General features: G+C 47.9%; 3 protein-coding genes across 4 annotated transcripts; 2 read left to right on the top strand and 1 right to left on the bottom strand.

The window, feature by feature from the left end:
* Window positions 1–1,860: 1,860 nt before the first annotated feature.
* LOC309562934 (gastrula zinc finger protein XlCGF48.2-like) lies at window positions 1,861–2,954 on the bottom strand. The gene is made up of 2 exons (XM_082267262.1): window positions 2,745–2,954; window positions 1,861–2,139 (listed from the first exon to the last, which is right to left on the bottom strand). The coding sequence occupies exons 1-2, from the start codon at window positions 2,820–2,822 to the stop codon at window positions 1,876–1,878; spliced, it is 342 nt and encodes a 113-aa protein (XP_082123388.1). The 5' UTR covers window positions 2,823–2,954; the 3' UTR covers window positions 1,861–1,875.
* A 257-nt stretch (window positions 2,955–3,211) lies between these two features.
* LOC309564426 (gastrula zinc finger protein XlCGF66.1-like) lies at window positions 3,212–8,578 on the top strand (the record flags this gene model as incomplete). The annotated part of the gene is made up of 4 exons (XM_082269056.1): window positions 3,212–3,255; window positions 7,592–7,693; window positions 8,115–8,300; window positions 8,387–8,578. The coding sequence occupies exons 2-4, from the start codon at window positions 7,616–7,618 to the stop codon at window positions 8,576–8,578; spliced, it is 456 nt and encodes a 151-aa protein (XP_082125182.1). The 5' UTR covers window positions 3,212–3,255; window positions 7,592–7,615.
* Window positions 8,579–8,631: 53 nt separating this feature from the next.
* On the top strand, window positions 8,632–22,654 carry LOC309562840 (uncharacterized protein). 2 transcript variants are annotated; one of them, XR_014225642.1, is made up of 8 exons: window positions 8,632–8,715; window positions 8,803–8,953; window positions 13,224–13,301; window positions 13,704–13,766; window positions 15,975–16,232; window positions 16,330–16,469; window positions 21,008–22,162; window positions 22,340–22,654. XR_014225642.1 is itself a non-coding variant. In XM_082267155.1 (7 exons), exons 2-7 carry the CDS (start codon window positions 8,824–8,826, stop codon window positions 21,224–21,226), a joined length of 888 nt encoding a protein of 295 aa, XP_082123281.1. In that variant the 5' UTR covers window positions 8,632–8,715; window positions 8,803–8,823; the 3' UTR covers window positions 21,227–22,200. The 2 variants fall into 2 exon arrangements, 1 of the variants encoding a protein (XP_082123281.1); XM_082267155.1 differs by lacking the exon at window positions 22,340–22,654 and having other exon boundaries at window positions 21,008–22,200.
* The last annotated feature ends 499 nt before the right edge of the window (window positions 22,655–23,153 follow it).

Raw genomic sequence — 23,153 nt, forward strand, 5'->3', positions numbered from 1 at the left:
GCAGATCTTTTGCCAGGGGTCTTCCCATTAATGAGAAGTTTTCAATGAAAGCAGAGACTAGGGTTGCCATCTTTTCTTGAAACCGAACCAGAACACTTTACTGCAGTTTTACGGCAATTTTTCTTCAGTAGTAGTAATATACATTGTAAAAGACCTTGGACACTTTTAGGTGGATTAAAGTGGCAGCAGGATGGACAGAGGAGCATTGGGGTGGACAGAGGGGGGCAGCAGGGAGGACTGGGGGGCAGCGGTGTAGACTGGGGGGCAGCTTGGTGGACTGGGGGGCAGAGGGATGGACAGGGGGAAGTGGGGTGGACTGGGGGGGGGAACGGTATGTACAGGGGGGCAGCAGGGAGGACTGGGGGGCAGAGGGGTAGACTGGGGGGCAGCAGGGTAGACTGGGGGGCAGCTTGGTGGACTGGGGGGCAGAGGGATGGACAGGGGGAAGTGGGGTGGACTGGGGGTAAACGGTATGAACAGGGGGGGCAGCGGGGTGGACTGGAGGTCAGCAGTGTGGACTGGGGGGGACAGGGGGGCATTGGAGTGGACTAGGGGGCAGCAGGTCAGAGAGGGGCAGGATTCAGGTGGACAGGGGGGCAGCAGAGAGGACTGGGGGGCAGCAGGGAGGACTGGGGGGCAGCGGTGTAGACTGGGGGGCAGCTTGGTGGACTGGGGGGCAGAGGGATGGACAGGGGGAAGTTGGGTGGACTGGGGGGGAAACGGTATGAACAGGGGGGCAGCAGGGAGGACTGGGGGGAAGCAGAGAGGACTGGGGGGCAGCTTGGTGGACTGGGGGGCAGAGGGATGGACAAGGGGAAGTGGGGTGGACTGGGGGTAAACGGTATGAACAGGGGGGCAGCGGGGTGGACCTGAGGTCAGCAGTGTGGACAGGGGGGCAGTGGAGTGGACTAGGGGGCAGCAGCTCAGAGAGGGGCAGGATTCAGGGGGGCAGCAGAGAGGACTGGGGGGCAGCGGTGTAGACTAGGGGGCAGCGGGGTGGACTGAAGGTCAGCATTGTGAACTGGGGGGGGGGACAGGGGGGCAGTGGAGTTGACTAGGGGGCAGCAGGTCAGAGAGGGGCAGGAAGAGACAGTGGTGCTCAGTGATGGACTGCATACCTGTCTCCTGCTGTCCCCTTCTGTAGACTGTGGGCTTCCACAGATGGGTGGCAACCCTAGCAGAGACCCCTGCCCATATGGACAGCTTCCGTTCTGAAAACTACAACAAAGCAGGCTTGCCCAGTTGACTTGAGGCTTTGGCAAAGGAGAACTCTTTTAAACAAAATCCTAAACTCCGCCGTAATATCTACCTTATTATCAGACACATTTTATTTCTGAGATTCATAACTAACCTTCAACGGTATCTGGAGAACTTTCCTCATCTGAAAAGGGTTGTTCCTCCATCGAATATGTTTCTTCTTCATCACCATCGATCTCCTCCACTTTAACCACAACCAGATCATCAATCTAAATAATCCCCAAAAAAGAAATGAAACTGTAGAATATAAGGGTGATTTCACAATAGCTATGACCCTCAAGACCATGTACCTGGCCATGTAGTGGGATGGTGTGATCTTCCTGTGTAGAATTGCCGGAATACAGAGGACGGGGACATCTCTCTGGTGGGTTCCCATTACTGGATCCATCTGTAGGAAACACACACACTGACTGAATACATTGTTTCTATGTGTTTATCAGATGATGGTGGATCTAGGTGGACCCTCCGTACTGCTCTCTCCTTTACAATAAAGTCTCCTCTTACCCGGTGATGTGAGGGGCGGCTGATTCTCCATCATGACGTCTTTGTAGAAATCCTTGTGTCCTTCTAAATACTCCCACTCCTCCATGGAGAAATAGACAGTGACATCCTGACACCTTATAGGAACCTGACACACACAATGATACAGTCACCATCCAGACACATCCCTTGTCTGTTACTGGATAATGTCCCAGAATTCCCAGCACCGCTCACCTCTCCTGTCAGCAGCTCCATCATCTTCTTGGTGACTTCTACAATCTTCTTGCCACTGTTGATGTCAGGTATCAGGGAGAAAGGTGGAAGAAATGAGATGGGGCTCTGGCTCTTGGGCAATGATTTTGAGGTCGGGTCATCCCCAGACTTCTTCACAATGACATAATCCTAGAAAATGAGAAAATAAACTTTTACGTTCGAAGCTTTGCAATGCTAGTACACTCAACTGAGATATCATGTCACCTCCCAGAATCCTCCTCACCTTTCCGGTCAGGTCTGTGTTTTATTAATAGAGATAAGAGTGATGTCATGTGACCTCCCAGAATCCTCCTCACCTCTCCAGTCAGGTCTGTGTTTTATTAATAGAGATAAGAGTGATGTCATGTGACCTCCCAGAATCCTCCTCACCTTTCCGGTCAGGTCTGTGTTTTATTAATAGAGATAAGAGTGATGTCATGTGACCTCCCAGAATCCTCCTCACCTCTCCGGTCAGGTCTGTGTTTTATTAATAGAGATAAGAGTGATGTCATGTGACCTCCCAGAATCCTCCTCACCTCTCCGGTCAGGTCTGTGTTTTATTAATAGAGATAAGAGTGATGTCATGTGACCTCCCAGAAACCTCCTCACCTCTCCGGTCAGGTCTGTGTTTTATTAATAGAGATAAGAGTGATGTCATGTGACCTCCCAGAATCCTCCTCACCTCTCCGGTCAGGTCTGTGTTTTATTAATAGAGATAAGAGTGATGTCATGTGACCTCCCAGAAACCTCCTCACCTCTCCGGTGAGCAGGTAGATGATCTCCAGGGTGAGGTCCAGTATCCGTCCCGCCATGTCTGGCATGGTGCTCTTCATGGTGGAGTTAGGCTCACCATTCCTCCATATAAGATGCACTCTGCCCTCTCCAGCAGCAGTCAGGTACTGCACAGCCTCATGGGTAGCAGGGGCCAGTTGCTGGACAACAAACGCATATCGTCATGGAGGCCATTTTGTTGTAGACCTATACAGATGTTGCTAGGACGCGATACTCAAATTCAACAAAAAATAATAAAAAGATATAACAGTGTTTGGAACATAATAAAAGAGGTAAATGCATGAGATATTATTGTTTTTCCAAGAGTTATGATGTAATTCCAACATATTTAAAAAATGTCCCCGGATAAGGACTACAAGAAAATGGAAGTCAGAAGGAAATTGTTCTTGAGGGGGGAAAAAAACTACATTTCCCAGCATCCTGTGCGACAAGGGGACATTATCAGGCAGCTGCTGACCAGGTTTGTACAGAGAGGTCAGTTTATGGAACAAAAAGGTCTCATCTGTGTTATTAATAGTGTTGGGGGTGGAGTGTGAGCTGCACTGTGCAGCCTCCTCGGTAACAGACCGCTCAGCATGTGCCTTGTGGGCTGAAGGGGGGTCAACCTCTAAATGTGCATTCCCACTCTAGGACCTGTACAGGTCACATCCCTATTATATACCTGAGTGCGTATCCATACATATGTTTTGTATTTATATGTTTGTATATGTGTGTCTTTATAAATAACACGTAGCGGGCCATTTATAAAATGCAAACCAGGCTGAGTCAACCTCAGCAAAGTCTCTGTGACCGGTTTACTGTGTATTTGCGAATTTCCGGGGGAAGCAAACTGCGGCAGATTTATTACAGAAGCACAATGAAGGAGTGGGGGAGGGGGGTGTCATAGTGGGACTTTAGAGCCACCACAAGAGGAATTTATGACTGGAGTTGTCACCTTGTAATAAATCAGTCATACCGCTCCTCGGTTACCGGGGGGGTTACAGAATTGATAAATGTCTTCCATGAAATTTGTATGGGAACAGGTATGGGGTAATATTCACCTCCTACGCTCCTCTCTGTTCTTCCGCTCTTCTTCTGCGTTCGTGTGGTGTCAGACACATGGGATATAAGAGGTTCCGAAAATACAGATTCATCTTACTTTCCCCTCTCTACCCTCCTCCTGTTCCTTTCCTCTCCTTCCTCTCTTCCATTCCCAATCCTCTCTTCTTCCTCATCTTCCTTTCCCCTCTCCACCCTCCTCTCCTTCCTCTTTAATATTCCCAATCCTCTCTTCTTCCTCATCTTCCTTTCCCCTTTCCACCCTTCTCTCCTTCCTCATCTTCCTTTCCCCTCTCCACCCTTCTCCCGTTCCTTTCCTCCCCGTCATCTCTTCAATTCCCAATCCTCTCTTCTTCCTCATCTTCCTTTCCCCTCTCCACCCTTCTCTCCTTCCTCATCTTCCTTTCCCCTCTCCACCCTCCTCTCCTTCCTCTTTAATATTCCCAATCCTCTCTTCTTCCTCATCTTCCTTTCCCCTCTCCAACCTCCTCCTTTTCCTTCCCTCCTTCCTCTCCTCCATTCTTAATCCTCTCTTCTTCCTCTTCTTCCTCATTTACTTTCCCCTTTCCACCCTCCTCCTGTTCCTTTCCTCCCCTTCATCTCTTCCATTCCCAATCCTCTCTTCTTTCTCATCTTCCTTTCCCCTTTCCACCCTCCGCTCCTTCCTCTTTTCCATTCCCAATCCACTCTTCTTCCTCATCTTCCTTTCCCCTTTCCACCCTCCTCCTGTTTCTTTTCTCCTTCCTCTCTTCCATTCTTAATCCTCTCTTCTTCCTCGCCTTCCTTTCCCCTCTCCAATCTCCTCCCGTTCCTCTCCTCCCCTTCATCTATTCCATTCCCAAGCCTCTCTTCTTCCTCATCTTCCTTTCCCCTCTCCACCCTCCTCTCCTTCCTCTTTTCCATTCCCAATCCACTCTTCTTTCTCATCTTCCTTTCCCCTTTCCACCCTCCTCCTGTTCCTTTCCTCCTTCCTCTCTTCCATTCCCAATCTTCTCTTCTTCCTCATCTTCCTTTCCCCTCTCCACCCTCCTCCTGTTCCTTTCCTCTCTTCCATTCCCAATCATCTCTTCTTCCTTTCCCCTCTCCACCCTCCTCCTGTTCCTTTCCTCCTTCCTCTCTTCCATTCCCAATCTTCTCTTCTTCCTCATCTTCCTTTCCCCTCTCCACCCTCCTCCTGTTCCTTTCCTCTCTTCCATTCCCAATCCTCTCTTCTTCCTTTCCCCTCACCACCCTCCTCCTGTTCCTTTCCTCTCCTCCATTCCCAATCCTCTCTTCTTCCTTTCCCCTCTCCACCCTCCTCCTGTTCCTTTCCTCTCCTCCATTCCCAATCCTCTCTTCTTCCTTTCTCCTCTCTACCGTCCTCCTGTTCCTTTCCTCCTTCCTCACTTCCATTCTCAATCCTCTCTTCTTCCTCATCTTCCTTTCCACTCTCCAACCTCCTCCTGTTCCTTTCCTCTCCTTCCTCTTTTCCATTCCCAATCCTCTCTTCTTCCTCATCTTCCTTTGCCCTTTCCACCCTCCTCCTGTCCCTTTTCTCCTTCCTCTCTTCCATTCTCAATCCTCTCTTCTTCCTCATCTTCCTTTCCCCTCTCCACCCTCCTCTCCTTCCTCTCTTCCATTCCCAATCCTCTCTTCTTCCTCATCTTCCTTTCCCCTCTCCACCTTCCTCCTGTTCCTTTCCTCTCTTCCATTCCCAATCCTCTCTTCTTCCTTTCTCCTCTCTACCCTCGTCCTGTTCCTTTCCTCCTTCATCTCTTCCATTCCCAATCCTCTCTTCCTTCTCATCTTCCATTCCCCTTTCCACCCTCCTCCTGTTCCTTTCCTCTCTTCCATTCCCAATCCTCTCTTCTTCCTTTCTCCTCTCTACCGTCCTCCTGTTCCTTTCCTCCTTCCTCTCTTCTATTCCCAATCCTCTCTTCTTTCTCATCTTCCTTTCCCCTTTCCACCCTCCTCCTGTTCCTTTCCTCCTTCCTATCTTCCATTCTCAATCCCCTCTTCTTCCTCATCTTCCTTTCCCCTCTCCAATCTCCTCCTATTCCTCTCCTCTCCTTCCTCTTTTCCATTCCCGATCCACTCTTCCTCCTCATCTTCCTTTCCCCTCTCTACCCTCCTCCTGTTCCTCTCCTCCCCTTCATCTCTTCCATTCCCAATCCTCTCTTCCTCCTCATCTTCCTTTCCCCTCTCCAACCTCCTCCTGTTTCTTTCCTCTCCTTCCTCTTTTCCATTCCCAATCCTCTCTTCTTCCTCATCTTCCTTTCCCCTCTCCAACCTCCTCCTGTTTATTTCCTCTCCTTCCTCTTTTCCATTCCCAATCCACTCTTCTTCCTCATCTTCCTTTCCCTTCTCCACTCTCCTCCTGTTTCTTTTCTCCTTCCTCTCTTCCATTCTCAATCCTCTCTTCTTCCTCATCTTCCTTTCCCCTCTCCAATCTCCTCCTGTTCCTCTCCTCCCCTTCCTCTCTTCCATTCCCAATCCTATCTTCTTCCTCATCTTCCTTTCCCCTTTCCACCCTCCTCCTGTTCCTTTCCTCTCCTTCATCTCTTCTATTCCCAATCCTCTCTTCTTCCTCATCTTCCTTTCCCCTCTCCAATCTCCTCCTGTTCCTCTCCTCCCCTTCCTCTCTTCCATTCCTAATCCTCTCTTCTTCCTCATCTTCCTTTCCCCTCTCCACCCTCCTCCTGTTCCTCTCCTCTCCTTCATTTTTTCCATTCCCAATCCACTCTTCTTCCTCATCTTCCTTTCCCCTTTCCACCCTCCTCCTGTTCCTTTCCTCCTTCCTCTCTTCCATCCTCAATCCTCTCTTCTTCCTCATCTTCCTTTCCCCTTACCAACCTCCTCCTATTCCTCTCTTCTCCTTCCTCTTTTCCATTCCCAATCCACTCTTCCTCCTCATCTTCCTTTCCCCTCTCCACCCTCCTCCTGTTCTTCTCCCCTTCTTCCTCTCTTATGTTCTCAATCCTATCCTCTTCTTCATCTTACTTTCCCCTTCCCTTTTCCCCTCTTCACCCTCTTCCTGTTCCTTTCCTCCCCTTCCTCTCTTCCATTCTCTATCCTCTTCTCTTTTTCATCTTATTTTCCCCTTCCCCTCTCCTCCCTCCACCTGCTCCTTTGCTCTTCTTCCTTTGTTCCATTCTCAGTCCTCTCCTCTCCTCTTCCTCATCTTACTTTCCCCTTCCCTCTTCCTCTTCCTCTCCCCACCCTCTTCCTGTTCCTTTACTATCCTTCCACTCTTTTATCGTTAATCCTCTCTTCTTCCTCATCTCTACTTTCCCCTCTCCACCCTCTTCCTGTTATTTTCCTCTCCTTCCTCTCTTCCATTCTCAATCCTCTCTTCTTCCTAATCGTACTTTCCACTTCCCTCTTCCCCTCTCCACCTCCTCCTTTTCCTTTCCTCACCTTCCTCTATTCCATTCCCAATCCTCTCCTCTTCCTCCTCTTACTTTCCCCTTCCCTCCTCCCCTCTCCACCCTCCTCCTCTTCATTTCCTCTCCTTCCACCCTTTCATTCCTAATCCTCTCCTCTTCCTCATCTTTACTTTCCCCTCCCCACCCTCTTCCTGTTCCTTTACTTCCCTTCCTCTCTTCCATTCCCAATCCTCTCCTCTTCCTCATCTTACTTTCCCCTTCCCCTCTTCACCCCCCTTCTTTTCCTTTCCTCTCCTTCCTCTCTTCCATTCTTTACTTTTCTTCCTCTCCCCTCATCCAGTCTCTCTTTCTCTCTTCTCTTCCTTTCTTGCCTCATGACAGGTAATTTTTCTGTTATGTTTTCACAGTTCAGGCTGAGATTAGCAATCACAATGGACAAGGACAATATGGACGTGACACAGAAAATATTAAACCTCACACTGAACATCATCTACCTGCTGACCGGAGAGGTGAGGAGGATTCTGGGAGGTCACATGACATCACTCTTATCTCTATTAATAAAACACAGACCTGACCGGAGAGGTGAGGAGGATTCTGGGAGGTCACATGACATCGCTCTTATCTCTATTAATAAAATACAGACCTGACCTGAGAGGTGAGGAGGATTCTGGGAGGTCACATGACATCACTCTTATCTCTATTAAAAAAAAAATACATGACGGAGAGGTAAGGAGGATTCTGGGAGGTCACATGACATCACTCTTCTTATCTCTATTAATAAAATACAGACCTGACCTGAGAGGTGAGGAGGATTCTGGGAGGTCACATGACATCACTCTTATCTCTATTAATAAAACACAGACCTGACCGGAGAGGTGAGGAGGATTCTGGGAATGTATGTAGTGGGATCTGCATGCCTTTTTGTAACAGGATTACGTGGTGGTGAAGAAGAGGACCGGCGAGTGTTTGACTCCCAGCAGTCATCCTCGTTTGTCAGGAGGTTGGAGGAGATTCTCGAAATCCACTACACCACCTCAATCACTGATACCTGAAAGCAAAAATGCACAGAAGATTCTAGAAGTCACCAACAAGATCATTGAGCTGCTGACGGGAGAGGTGAGCGGTGGTGGGAATTCTGGGACATTATCCAGTAACAGACAAGGGATGTGTCTGGATGGTGACTGTATCATTGTGTGTGTCAGGTTCCTATAAGGTGTCAGGATGTCACTGTCTATTTCTCCATGGAGGAGTGGGAGTATTTAGAAGGACACAAGGATCTCTACAAGGACGTCATGATGGAGAATCAGCCGCCCCTCACATCACCGGGTAAGAGGAGACTTTATTGTAAAGGAGAGAGCAGTACGGAGGATCCACCTAGATCCCCCATCATCTGATAAACACATAGAAACAATGTATTCAGTCAGTGTGTGTGTTTCCTACAGATGGATCCAGTAATGGGAACCCACCAGAGAGATGTCTCCGTCCTCGTACTTCCACACAGGTGGATCCCACCATCCCTCACCATCATCAGGTAGGTGGAAACCATATTTTGGTAATGAGTCTTATTAAAGCCAAAACAAGATCACACTCTCTGATTTAATTATAATCCCGCGTTTAGGGAACATTAAAGAACAAATACATGAATCGTTCTCCTGTTGGTGGTGGAGAAAACCCAGAGTTTTCAAGGGACGATTACCAGGTTCTAAAAGACTTTGGAGCAGTGCAAGTGAGAATTAAGGAGGAAGAAGTTCCTGTGGAGGTCAGCGAAGGTGAGGTGCAAAAAAATGTTCTGCATTTTCTTTCCATTTGTGTATGTTCTGTGCACACTGTGACGGTGGCGGGTATCAGACACCTGGCCTTCTCATCCACCTCTTGACCAAAGACCAAGCAATCTCACACCCTGCCGTCACTTGCGTAACAATGCCACTCTCAGCTGCACCCAGCTCACAGATTGTCCAGCTTGCGGGACCACAATCTAGATGCCAGCAGACTGAGAGCGATTGTCACCGGGTTAATTAAGCAATTAACCCTTTCTCTGCCACCACCACTACGTTTGAATGAGCCCAGCGGACGCTCGTGATTATACAAATATCACTTATGACTTTAGAATAACCGTCTGTAACACACACTGTCACCTCAGACAAGAATGTTTCAGATAGGTTAGCCTAAGCAGTAGCGTTCTCAGGAGGCAGGTTCTTTTGGGTCAGTTGGCGTTTAAGAGCTTAGAGACAAAGTTAACACTTTTCAAAATAAGGTTTGATTATAAGAAAGGTTTAAAATTGGTGCGAATAAAAATATTTACAGAAAAATGGGTTACAAAGAAATAGAGACACAATACAGCAATTTAGAAATATGGAGATAAAGGGTGAAAATACTTGCATTAAAACGGTCCTGGTATTACCTTAGTTTCAGAAGCTGAACATGATCGGTCCTCCAGCGTGGTGTTTCCGCTTTGATGGTAAGATGAGAACTGAGCTCTCGATCAGTTCCTGCCCTTTTTCACTGACCCCCCAGGGGTGTCACCAGAAGTACTTGGCCAATAGGCTCTGAGTCTATAAACTGCTAAGGGGCCTCCCGGTTTGACAGATTATTAAAAGCACTCATATCTTGAGGTATGTAACGGTTACATGCTTGAAACCGATATTTATTTATTTGTTTGAATGTCCTATCTTTAGAATCTAAACATGGGTTATCTCGGAATAACCTCTGACCTGTAAGGCATTTGATCGATAGCTTGTCTTTCCTAGGCATGAAGGTGTTCATGTTTGATAATAATTTGATCGGTATTTTATCTGGCATTCAAATATATTTTTTCTAGAGACATATCTTGCTTGTGTATAAAGTCAGGAAGTTTTGTGGTTAACTGTGTCATTTTCGAATAACCTAGGAGCCATATGGCTGTGTTCAGATTACCAATTAACTCTAAGGACGAGGAGACGGAATTTCTGTGCGGTCAGTCTGCTTGTGTATATTACAGGTGTGAAAAATGACAGCTGTGCAGGAACCTGGCATTCAGTGACCCAGGGGGTCATTAACACTGCCAAAAGGCTGGGGGGATGAGGCTGGTAAGAATGACCCATTTGGTTTTTAACACTGTCAACTAAGCTCGCAACACAAGATGGATGCTTGCGACAGCGTTTGAACGAAATGGCGGCCTGACAAACTAGGGTGCCAACGCACGATACCATTACACACACAACTTCTATTGACTTTACAGCTTATGTACAAGTTTTAAAGGCCTGTTTAGATCAGTAAAGTCACCTTGGATTAGATGAATGACAAAAATACTCATAGACAAAAGAGTTCAAGGATACAACCACTGCATGATGGTTTCTTAGGCCACAGGTGTTATAAACATGGGGTATCACAATGACCTGTCATGCATGGTTATCCCATGCAGGTACCTTTAACACAGTAGGTCTCTTATGGTAAAAGTTGATTTCCTCCAGGAGCATTTTCCAGCTGAGGGAATGCTGGAAAGGGCAACTACCTTCCAATTTCTTAGGCATCTGCCACAGGCCAGCTCAGGACTCTTTAGGCCTCTGCCACAGGCCAGCTCAGGACTCTTTAGGCCTCTGCCACAAGCCAGCTCAGGACTCTTTAGACTTCTGCCACAGGCCAGCTCAGGACTCTTTAGGCATCTGCCACAGGCCAGCTCGGGACTCTTTAGGCCTCTGCTACAGGCCAGCCCAGGACTCTTTAGGCCTCTGCCACAGGCCAGCTCAGGACTCTTTAGGCCTCTGCCACAGGCCAGCTCAGGACTCTTTAGGCCTCTGCCACAGGCCAGTCTGGACTCTTTAGGCCTCTGCCACAGGCCAGCTCAGGACTCTTTAGGCCTCTGCCACAGGCCAGCTCAGGACTCTTTAGGCCTCTGCCACAGGCCAGTCTGGACTCTTTGGGCATCTGCCACAGGCCAGCTCGGGACTCTTTAGGCCTCTGCCACAGGCCAGCTCAGGACTCTTTAGTCCTTTGCCACAGGCCAGCTCAGGACTCCTTAGGCCTCTGCCACAGGCCAGCTCAGGACTCTTTAGGCCTCTGCCACAGGCCAGCTCAGGACTCTTTAGGCCTCTGCCACAGGCCAGCTCAGGACTCTTTAGCCCTCTTCCACACGCCAGCTTAGGACTCTTTAGGCCTGTGCCGCAGTCCAGCTCAGGACTCTTTTGGCATCTGCCACAAGCCAGCTCAGGAATCTTTAGGCCTCTGCTACTGTCCAGCTCAGGACTCCCTAGGCCTCTGTTACAGTCCAGCTCAGGACTCTTTAGCCCTCTTCCACAGGCCAGCTTAGGACTCTTTAGGCCTCTGCCACAGGCCAGCTCAGGACTCTTTAGGCCTCTGCCGCAGTCCAGCTCAGGATTCTTTAGGACTCTGTCACAGGCCAGCTTAGATACTTTAGGCTTAGATGGGCATCTAGAAAGCCAAAATCCTTCTTCTGGCTTCCTCCCCAAGGCCAAAGACTAGGAGACAAAAACCTTTCACAGCTATGTGCTCTCTCTCAGGAAAATCCCGAGAGGCAAGGACTTGACCTCTACACTCATATCATTACCAGGTGTAACCTGGGAATAAAGAACAATTCTAGATGGCAAGGGGCTTCTGCTCTCTTTAAGTTCCTGGGTCAACACACCCACCACAGCTACTGCAAGGGGTTTCCACTCTCTCTAATTTCCTGGGACAACACAACCACTGGACTTGCTACAAGGGGCTTCCACTCTGTTCTTGTTCCTAGGTCAACACACCCATGAAAGCTTCAACAAGGGGCATTCACTCTTCCAAATTTCCTAGGTCAACACACCCACCACAGCTACTACAAGGGGGTTCCAATGCGCTTCAACTTTCAAGGTCAACACACCCACTTCAGCTACTACAAAGAGCTTACAGTCTCTCCAAGGTCTTGGGACAATACACCCACTGGACCTGTTACAAGGGGCTTCCACTCTGCTCTTGTTACTGCGTCAACACACCCATGAAAACTTCTACAAGGGGCTTCCACTCTCCCCAAGTTTCTAGTTCAATACAGCAATCAAAGCTACTACAAAGGGGGTTCCATTCGCTTCAACTTTCAAGGTCAACACACCTGCTGGACTTGCTAAAAGGGGCTTCCACTCTCCCCAAGTTCCTGGGACAACACCCCCACTGCAGCTATAACAAGTGGCTTCCAATCTCTCCAAGTTCCTGGGTCAACATACCCACCACAGCTACTACAAGGGGCTTTCACTCTCCCCAAGTTCCTTGGTAAACACACCCACCACAGCTACTACAAGGGGCTTCCACTCTCCCCAAGTTCCTTGGTAAACACACCCACCACAGCTACTACAATGGGCTTCCACTCTCCCCAAGTTCCTCGGTAAACACACCCACCACAGATACCTCAAGGGGCTTTCACTCCCCCCAAGTTCCTAGGTCAACAAACCCACCACGTATACTACAAGAGGTTTCCTCTCTCCCTGAGTTCCTGGGTCAACACAACCACCACAGATACTACAAGGGGCTTCCACTCACTCCAAATTCCTGGGTCTGGGTGACTCAGCCCACCAGATTTCATGAGAAACCGAAGGTGAACTCTATTATAATCATGGACTATAGGAGTGTAGGTCAACTTTTTTTGATGTGGGAGGTCCCAAGTGTGGCCCTTGACATCACCAAAGAACCACTTGTAATATTTAGTGAATGTAACGATACAAAAAGTTGCCAGAGATGGCAGATGTGCTGCAAGAGATGGTTAAAGCCTATGGGCCTGGTGGACAAGATGGTTAAATCCTATGGGCCTGGTACAAGAGATGGTTAAAGCTTATGGGCCTGTTACAAAAGATGGTTAGAGAGTGTGAACATGCTATAGGAGTTGTTGGAGACTGGGGACATGCTTTAAGAGACATAGGCTGAAGACCCATTGTATGACACTGCTGGAGACCATGAAAGCACGAACTGCTGTCTGCGGGGCACCAAGGGCCACAAGTTGGGCATTAATTGCAGCTGTAGAGAAGTGTTTACTGTTTATTGGCTTGATTTGTTACTTTTCCTGACAAATGTTTATTGTATACACAGCAACCAGACCAACCCTGAGGAGGAAGCGGCCAATCGGCATTCATAACACTCACAGACGGAGAGAGGAAGACAGTTTTGGTAAGCTCAACCTTAGAATTCAACAAGAGAGGGTTGCAGGCTGTATGTCTGGCAGTAGGGGGCGACATTAAAGGTTCTCCTTTCCCCTTTGCAATAGTTGATCAGATCTGAGCTCCAGCCTTCCCTTCAGTCTTGCACAGTACTCTTATGTAAAATTTAATTTTCTGAGATACTGAATTATAGGGTGTCACTAGCTGTAAGCCATAATCATCATAATTAAAATAAAGAAATGCTTGAAATCTATCACCATGTGTGTAACACATCTATATAAAATATATGAGTTTCACTTTTTTAATTTAATTACTGAAATAAATTTACTTTTTGATGATATTCTAATTTTATGAGATTCACCTGTATGTCTGCAAAACAGTTGACCTGTTAATTTTTATTTTTATTTCACAGACCATGAAATCCAGCCCCATACCGACTTAATAAAACGGGAATTAGCTTTCTCTGCAAACAAAGGTAATTTTTTTTTTCTTTAACCAATGTTCCACATTTTCTACATCTTTTTTCACTCCTTTATGTAGAATTTAATGTTTTCCTGAAGGATATTCTTAGGTCTATTTATAACAAATTCGCTGTATTTTCCTGAAATACCTCCATCATGAAAACACCCCATTATGACCTCTAGATGGAGCTGATGATTATAAGAAATGACCAGGTTATTTGTGACAGCGGAGTTAACGTTTGAGACATACAGACTTGTTTCTTTTATACATAAACAACATATGCCTCGTTTCCACTGAGCAGTACGGTTCGGTTCGGTACAGTTCAGTACGGTTCGGAACGGTACACCTTGATCAGGCTTGCGTTTCCACCGCCAACAGTACCCTTACATGATAGGTGTGGTGTAGCCGGAAAGTAGTGATCGACGACACTTGATAGGCGTGGTGAACCAATGGTCAACCAATCAACGTTCTGCAGAGTGTAGCTCCACCTTGTTGGTACGGTACGATTGTGCTTGGTACTCCAACGAAAGAGTCCCAAAAAAGTGGTACGGTATGGTTCAGAATTAGGGTACTATTCACAACTTTTGACAAATGAAATGGCAAAAAATTGCTTACCAAACCTTACCGCTCAGTAGAAACGAGGCATTCGTGTATTGTCAGGTTTTGTGGGCTGTTCTTTAGGAATGGTCTACCAGCGCAAATATAGTAGCGTCTGAAAACATGGACCCCCATTGGAATGGAAGTATGCAAGACCTTGTTAATGAAACCAATATGAATAGACACCAAAGAGTTCCCAAAGCTCAAATTTTATTAGATGAGTCCAGTGGCGTAGCGTGGGGGGTGCAGGGGGGGCCGGCCGCACCGGGCGCAACATCTGGGGGGGCGCATCCGCAGTGTCACTCTGTCTGTCTGACTCTGACATACACAGTTCACACACTGTCTGCAGCTGCCTCCATCTTTAGGCTGGGAAATGTCCAGCGCGGCCGCCCTATGGCTGAAAATGGCGGGTCGGGGCAGGGCTGTACTGTGCCTCACCTGTCCGTTGGTGTAGGGTGGGGTGGCGTTGCAAGCCAAGCCCCGCCTATGCCGCCTCTCCTCACTGCTCAGTCAGCTTAGCAGCGAGTAAGTCAGCAGCCTGGCGCTGTCACAGAGTGGGGTTTTTCTTAATCACCTGATTTGAGCCAGAGGCTCTAATAGGCTTCAAAAAAGGGTGGACCCAGGGAGCACTGCTCTGTGCCCCGAGCCCACCCATTGTGTGACAATAGCGAATGAAAATTCGCTATTGTCACACGGATCCTCCTCCTGGCCAATCAGGAAGCGGGACCCGCTTCCTGATTGGCCGAAAGACGAACGCATGCCATTGGCAGAGGAGGAGGCGGGAGGACTCGAAGAGACGCGGGGAACTGAGGAGAAGCCGCCATTGCAGGTAAGTCTCTCTGCATTGAAGGGGGCACGCTGGTCTGTCTGCACTGAAGGGGGCACGCTGGTCTGTCTGCACTGAAGGGGGCACGGTGGTCTGTCTGCACTGAAGGGGGCACTCTGGTCATTCTGCACTGAAAGGGGGAACGCTGGTCATTCTGCACTGAAAGGGGGCACACTGGTCATTCTGCATTGAAAGGGGGCACGCTGGTCATTCTGCATTGAAAGGGGGCACGCTGGTCATTCTGCATTGAAAGGGGGCACGCTGGTCATTCTGCATTGAAAGGGGGCACGCTGGTCATTCTGCATTGAAAGAGGGCATGCTGGTCATTCTGCATTGAAAGAGGGCACGCTGGTCATTCTGCATTGAAAGGGGGCACGCTGGTCATTCTGCACTGAAAGGGGGCACGTTGGTCATTCTGCATTGAAAGGGGGCACGCTGGTCATTCTGCACTGAAAGGGGGCACGTTGGTCATTCTGCATTGAAAGGGGGCACGCTAGTCTCTCTGCATTGAAAGGGGGCTCGCTGGTCATTCTGCATTGAAAGGGGGCGCGCTGGTCATTCAAACTTGTATTTAGATGCATTTTACTTTAATTACATCAGTATTTTCATAACAAACAATACATGTGCTTAGGGGGTAAGGGTTTCTTTAACTAATCTAATGGAAGAGACTCGAGTGCTAAAATCCTGCGGGTTAGGGGGCGCAAATTACTTACCTTGCCCCGGGTGCTGACAACCCACGCTACGCCACTGGATGAGTCATAAACATAAAAAATAATAACATGACTTTCCTTATAACAGCAAGGAAAAGAGCGATGGCCTTCCATTTCAACGAGCTGTACGAGATCACCAAGTACCTGCTCTATCATGGCTACGAGGAGAGCGGACTCCCGGGCCGGGTCCATGAGCATAAAAGCAGACTCTTGACCCAGCTGTCCTCCCACCTCTACGAGAAGTTCGGAACCACCAGAACCAAGCGTCAGATCCAGAAACGCTACTCAGATCTGAAATCCCGCGAGCCAAAAACGTTCATGAAAATAAAGAATAAGATTCTAAAGGGTGGGTGAGACCCCTCATACCGATTTTGTTTACGGTTTTGTAGATGTTCCTCATCCAGCTCCACATTTAACTCTTGAATTTTATGTTGGCTTTGTAGAGGTATCTCTGAGGAAAGTCTCTTACTCAGAAAGCGAGGTTTCGGAAGACGAGATGCAGAATGAAGTAAACATGAGCATGACCTCAGAGGAGATACAGGACGCTCTGGTGTCCAGCTATATCCAAGCAGATGACATGCAGGTAAAGTATTGAGAGGACACATGACTCCTGAGAATCATAGTTCCGGGCCCAACCATAACTTATCCCAATCATAGTTCCAGGCCCAACCATAAGCAATCCCATTTATAGTTCCAGGCCCAACCATAACCCATCCCAATCATAGTTCCAGGCCAAACCATAACCGATCCCTATTATAGTTCCAGGCCCAACCATAACCCATCCCAATCATAGTTCCATCCCCAATCGTAATCAGTCCCAATCTTAGTTCCATCCCCAATCGTAACCTATCCCAATCATAGTTCCAGGCTCAACCATAACCCATCCCAATCATAGTTGCAGTCCCAAACATAACCCATCCCAATCATAGTTCCAGGCTCAACCATAACCCATCCCAATCATAGTTCCGTCACCAATCGTAATCAATCCCAATCATAGTTCCAGCCCCAACCGTAACCCATCCCATTCATTGCTCCAACCCCAACCATAACCCATCCTAATCATAATTTTAGCCCCAACCATAACCCTTTCCAATCATGGTTCCATCCCCAGCCATTACCCATCCCAACCATAGTTCCAGCCCCAACCATAACCCATCCCAATCATTGCTCCAACCCCAACCATAATAACCCATCCCAATCATAGATCCATCCCGATCGTAATCAATCCCAATCATAGTTCCAGGCCCAACCATAACCGATCCTGATCATAGTTCCAGCCCCAACCGTAACCCATTCCAATCATTGCTCCAACCATAACCCATACCAATCATAATTTCAGCCCCAGACATAGCCCATTCCAATCATGGTTTCAGCCCCAGCCATAACCCATCCCAATCATAGTTCCAGCCCCAAACATAACCCATCCCAATCATAGTTCCATCCCCAATCTTAATCAATCCCAATCATAGTTCCAGGCCCAACCATAACCGATCCTGATCATAGTTCCAGCCCCAACCGTAACCCATTCCAATCATTGCTCCAACCCCAACCATAACCCATACCAATCATAATTTCAGCCCCAGCCATAACCCATTCCAATCATGGTTCCAGCCCCAGCCATAACCCATCCCAATCATAGTTCCAGCCCCAACCATAACCCATCCCAATCATGGTTCCATCCCCAGCCATAACCCATCCCAATCATAGTTCCAGCCCCAACCATACCCCATCCCAATCATGGTTCCAGCCCCAGCCATAACCCATCACAATCATAGTTCCAGCCCCAACCATAACCCATCCCAATCAAAATTCCAGCCCCAACCTACTCCTGCCACCCAAATAAAGCACCAGATTAATTGTCTTTTGAAGGGCAAAGCCAAAGCTTTATTGGATTCAAACCACATATTTAATAAACAACTATTTATTAAAGAAGAGTTGAGACAACCAACCTCTTGGAACCCAACTCGCATATTGGAACATACCCACCCGGCCTCCCGAAGAGTTGGTTACAGCTTTATTGGCAGAGACAGTGTTATATTGTTATAACGATATTGGGTGTTCAGGGGTTTATGTTGGTTTAAAAGTCTCCACACCTGTCCTCACCATACGTTCCAGACAGGCTTCCAACAGACCATTCATGTTCATCAGTAAGAGGGTGCCTCCATCTAAGTGTAGAGACTTAATAAAAGGATTATTATTCTTTTTTTATATTAATAAATCTGTACACTTAGATGGAGGCGCCCTTTTTGTGTTTGTTCTGTATAAATGCATTAGGATATCAAGACCTAATTTAAGTGGAGCGGCATTGTTCTCCACTCAGTGTACCCCCAACCTTTCTCCTGGTCCCTTCAAATGCCCTGTAATTGGCGGTCGGGGTCAAGTCAGCACAATATCTCATTTAGTTGTTACTCATAATCAACTGGACTTGGGTCGTAATGTTAGAGAAGTTTCATAGCTTTTCCAAGCAACTTCATCAATTGAATAGGGTGTTAGGAACATACCCCAACTTTTATATCCATGGAGGTAGCACCAACACCTTAATCCAGTCACCATGGAATGTTCAACGACATATGTTGACTGTCTAGGAATCAAAAGATTAAAATTTAGGCAGCCTTCCTAACACCAAGGATGGGATTATGTAACTGGAACAGGGGGGTAGTTCCAAAACTTTCACACCCATCCTTGACACATTCCTTAGTGGATGGATACCAAAGTTGTGGAACCACTCTGTTCCAGTAACATAATCCCATCCTTGGTTTCTTGAACATACCCAAAATGTATATCCACAGAAGTAGCACCAACACCCAATCCAGTCACCAAAGAATGTGCCAAGGCAGATGTTAGTTGTCCAGGAATCAAAGAATTTACACCTAGGCAGCCTTCCCAACTCCAAGGATGGGATTATGTAACCAGAACATGGGAGGTTCCACAACTTTCACACCCATTCTGTTCTTGGAGAATCAACATCTACACATTTCATGGTGGATGGGGTAGAAGGTTCTGGAACTACCCTGTTCTAGTTACATAATCCCATCCCTGGTCTCTTGAACATACCCAACATTTCTATCCACAGAGGTAGCACCAACACCTTAATCCAGTCACCATAGAATGTGCCAAAGCAGATGTTGATTGGCCAGGAATTAAAGGATTAACACATAGGCAACATTCCCAACACCAAGGATGGGATTATGTAACTCGAACAGCGCGGGTTCCACAATTTTCATACCCACCCTGTTCTTGGACAATAAACATCTATACATTCCATGGTGGATGGGTTAGAAGGTTTTAGAACCACCCTGTTCTAGTTATATATTCTCAACCTTGGTGTCTTGAAGTCTGCTTAGTTGTTGATCTTTTGATTTTTGGACATTTAACTTCTGCCTTCACACATTCCTTAGTGGATGCAGTGCTGTATTTTGGCCTAGGCCAACAAGGCCCAGGCCTATGGCAGCACTTTGCAGGGGGGCAGCAAAGAAGCCACCCCCTCTACCTGAGACTCTATTGGCCACTGGTTGCTAGAACCACCTCTCTCACCCCTCTCTCTCTCTCACCCCTCTCTCTCTCACTCACCCCCTTCTCTCTCTCTCTCTCTCTCTCTCTCTCTCTCTCTCTCTCTCTCTCTCACCTCCCTCTCTCTCTTTCACCCCCTCTCTCTTTCTCTATCATCCCCCCTCTCTCTCTCTCGTCCCCCCTCTCTCTCTCATCCCCCCTCTGTCTCTCACCCCCCTTCTCTCTCTCTCGCGCTCTCTCTCTCATCCCCCCTCTCTCACCCCCCTTTTCTCTCACCCCCACTCTCTCACCCCCCTTCTCTCTCATCCCTCCCTCTCTCTCTCATTCCCTCTCTCTCTCATCCCCCCTCTCTCTCTCATCCCCCTCTCTCTCTCATCCCCCCTCTCTCTCTCATCCCCCCTCTCTCTCTCATCCCCCCTCTCTCTTTCATCCCCTCTCTCTCTCTCTATGATTCCCCCCTCTCTCTCTCTCTCTCTCTCTCTCTCTCTCTCTCTCTCTCTCTCTCTCTCATCCCCCTCTCTCTCTCTTTTATCCCCCCTCTCTCTCTCTCTCATCCCCCCTCTCTCTCTCATCCCCCCTCTCTCTCCCTCACCTGCCCCCTCTCTCTCTATCTCTCATCCCTCCTCTCTCTTTCTCTCCTTCCCTCACCCACCCCCTCTCTCTCTCCCTCACCCACCCCCCTCTCACTCTCCCACCCCCCCTCTCTCTCCCTCACCCCCCCCCCCTCGTGCGATCTCAGGGGTTAATGCTGGGACTTGTAGTCCTTCAATTTTGGAGGGAGTCACATCAGTTAAAAAAGGAGTGGGGCAAATTTTAGTCTTGCCTAGGGCAGCACAAAACCAAAATACACCACTGAGTGGATGGATATGAACGTTGTGGAACCACTCTGTTCCAGTTACATAATCCCATCCTTGGTTTCTTGAACATACCCAAAATGTATATCCACAGAAGTAGCACCAACACCCAATCCAGTCACCAAAGAATGTGCCAAGGCAGATGTTGGTTGTCCAGGAATCAAAGAATTAACACCTAGGCAGCCTTCCCAACTCCAAGGATGGGATTATGTAACCAGAACATGGGAGGTTCCACAACTTTTACGCCAACCCTGTTCTTGGACAACCAACTTCTACACATTAAATGGTGGTTGGGTTAGAAGGTTTTGGAACTACCCCGTTCTAATTACATAATCCCATCCTTTGTGTCTTGAGGCCAGCCTAGGTATTGATCATTTGATTCTTGGACAATCAACTTCTGCCTCAATTCATTTCTTGGTGGATGGATATGAAAGTTGTGGAACCAATCTTTATAGTTACATAATACCATCCTTGGTGTCAGGAGGTGTGCCAAGGTGTTAATCTATTGATTCTTGGACAATCAACATCTGCCTTGATACATTTCATGGTGATTGGATTGGTGATTGTGCTACTTATGTGGATATCAATGCCTGGGTCAGTTCCTGACACTTAACAAAACTGATGAAGTGCCTTGGATAAGCTACGAGACATCTTTAACTTTACAGAACAAGTTCAGTTGAAGGTGACCAACCACTACTAGCTATACCGTGACCTGGATAAATGAGAACCTTCACAGATGTATTATTGATCCATCCAGGTGACACAGTCCTGCCAGAACCATATTGTACGGGAAGACGTCTTAAATCTCCTACCACTGAGTTATACGTCTAATGAAGTGTACTCTTCTGTGAGTGAAGCCCATATGGAGGAAGAGGGCGGTTCCCGTATAGAGAAGATCGAACAGTCTCTGCACTCTCTGCAAGTCAAGATGGATAAGCTACTGAGCAGCCTGTCCGGGGGAAGAGACTCTTCCTGAGACATCTTTTGCGGATTTGTTTTTTTTTTTTGTGACGTTATTAAAGTGGAACTCCAAGTATTTAACTTGCCTCCCCCCCCAAAGTCACCCCTCCTAGTTCTTTTTTATTTTAAAAACAACTCCTATGCATAACGATTTCCTACAGTCTCCTAACCAGTCCAGTGACTTCACCAAGACTTATTGTTCTTACTCCATTGGCATTGGGGGGGGGGGGGGATATTTTTCCAGGACTGAGTAAGGATCATGTAATAATGTGTAAGCCCCGCTCAGTCCTGGAGTAATGTGAGCCCATTCTTGGAGTAAAGTGAGTCCCATTCTAGTGTACTGTTAGCCCAGTCGTGGTTGGATGGGAAGCCCATCCTGAAGTACTGTGAGCCCAGTCCTGGAGTGATGTGAGCCCAGTCCTGGAGTACTGTGAGCCCAGTCCTGGAGTGATGTGAGCCCAGTCCTGGAGTACTGTGAGCCCAGTCCAGGAGTGACGTGAGCCCAGTCCTGGAGTACTGTGAGCCCAGTCCAGGATTGATGTGAGCCCAGTCCTGGAGTACTGTGAGCCCAGTCCAGGAGTGATGTGAGCCCAGTCCTGGAGTACTGTGAGCCCAGTCCAGGAGTGATGTGAACCCCGTCCTGGAGTACTGTGAGCCCAGTCCTGGAGTACTGTAAGCCCAGTCCTGGAGTACTGTGAGCCCAGTCCTGGAGTGATGTGAGTCCCACCCTGGGGTACTGTCAGCCCAGTCCTGGAGTGATGTGAGCCCCATCCTGGAGTACTGTCAGCCCAGTCCTGGAGTGATGTGAGCCCCACCCTGGGGTACTGTCAGCCCAGTCCTGGAGTGATGTGAGCCCCATCCTGGAGTACTGTGAGCCCAGTCCTGGAGTGATGTGAGCCCTATCCTGGAGTACGGTCAGCCCAGTCCTGGAGTGATGTGAGCCCCATCCGGAGTACTGTGAGCCCAGTCCAGGAGTGATGTGAGTCCCATACTGGAGTACTGTCAGCACAGTCCTGGAGTGATTTGAGTCCCATACTGGAGTACTGTCAGCCCAGTCCTGGAATGATGTGAGTCCCATACTGGAATACTGTCAGCCCAGTCCAGGAGTGACGTAAGCCCTATCCTAGAGTACTGTCAGCCCAGTCCTGGAGTGATGTGAGCCCCACCCTGGAGTACTGTGATCCCAGTCCTGGAGTGATGTGAGCCCCATCCTAGAGCCCTGTCAGCCCAGTCCTGGAGTGATGTGAGCCCCACCCTGGAGTACTGTCAGCCCAGTCCTGGAGTGATGTGAGTCCCGTCCTGTAGTACTGTCAGTCCAGCTTGCATTATGATACTCCCCCCCCCCCCCGCCTAAAGGGGTGACTTGTAAACGATCGGTTGGCAAATAGGCAAAATGCTGGGGGACAGCGATGGAGCATGCAGAGGATAAGTAGAACTTTTTTTTTAACACGGGACTAAAAAAAAAAAAAAACCAACGTAACTAAACAAAAAAAATAGTTACTGGAGAAGATCTATTTTACAATTTGTTTTCTTTTTTTTAAAGAGATTCTGTTATCTAGGAGTTCAACTAAATAAAAAAATAAAAAAGCAAAGTTCCTGCTCCTTTAGGGCGTTCCCAACTGCCACAAGGATACCTCCCCCGAAGAGAGTGACCACCAATTACTGTATGTGTTCTGACTCCGCCTTCTGAAGTGTGCTCAACGAAACAGCGACCCCGCCTCAGTGCATGAAACATGAGACTGTCTGAGCTGTGCTTTGTGTACAGATGGGGGAGGAGTTAAAGCCTTTGTTGTTTTTTTTTTAATTTTTGCTGTGACCCTATTGGGGCTGGAGTTGTACATAAAAGACTTTTTTTTTTCCAAGGGGAATTACACTATAACTGTATCAAAGTATGAATTACATTAATTTACAGAAGTCTAACAGTCTCCTGTCTCTTCTATTTT

Source organism: Pelophylax lessonae, assembly GCF_965119305.1.
Source record: "Pelophylax lessonae genome assembly, chromosome: 9".
Lineage (NCBI taxonomy): Eukaryota > Metazoa > Chordata > Amphibia > Anura > Ranidae > Pelophylax > Pelophylax lessonae.

Coding starts and splice junctions, on each gene's coding strand:
- LOC309562934 (XM_082267262.1), bottom strand. CDS start 2,822: ATGAAGAGCACCATGCCAGACATGGCGGGACGGATACTGGACCTCACC. Junction 2,140..2,744: donor TCTACCTGCTCACCGGAGAG/GTGAGGAGGTTT, acceptor CTCATTTTCTAG/GATTATGTCATTGTGAAGAA.
- LOC309562840 (XM_082267155.1), top strand. CDS start 8,824: ATGAATCGTTCTCCTGTTGGTGGTGGAGAAAACCCAGAGTTTTCAAGG. Junction 16,233..16,329: donor AAAGAATAAGATTCTAAAGG/GTGGGTGAGACC, acceptor TTGGCTTTGTAG/AGGTATCTCTGAGGAAAGTC. Junction 16,470..21,007: donor TCCAAGCAGATGACATGCAG/GTAAAGTATTGA, acceptor TGATCCATCCAG/GTGACACAGTCCTGCCAGAA.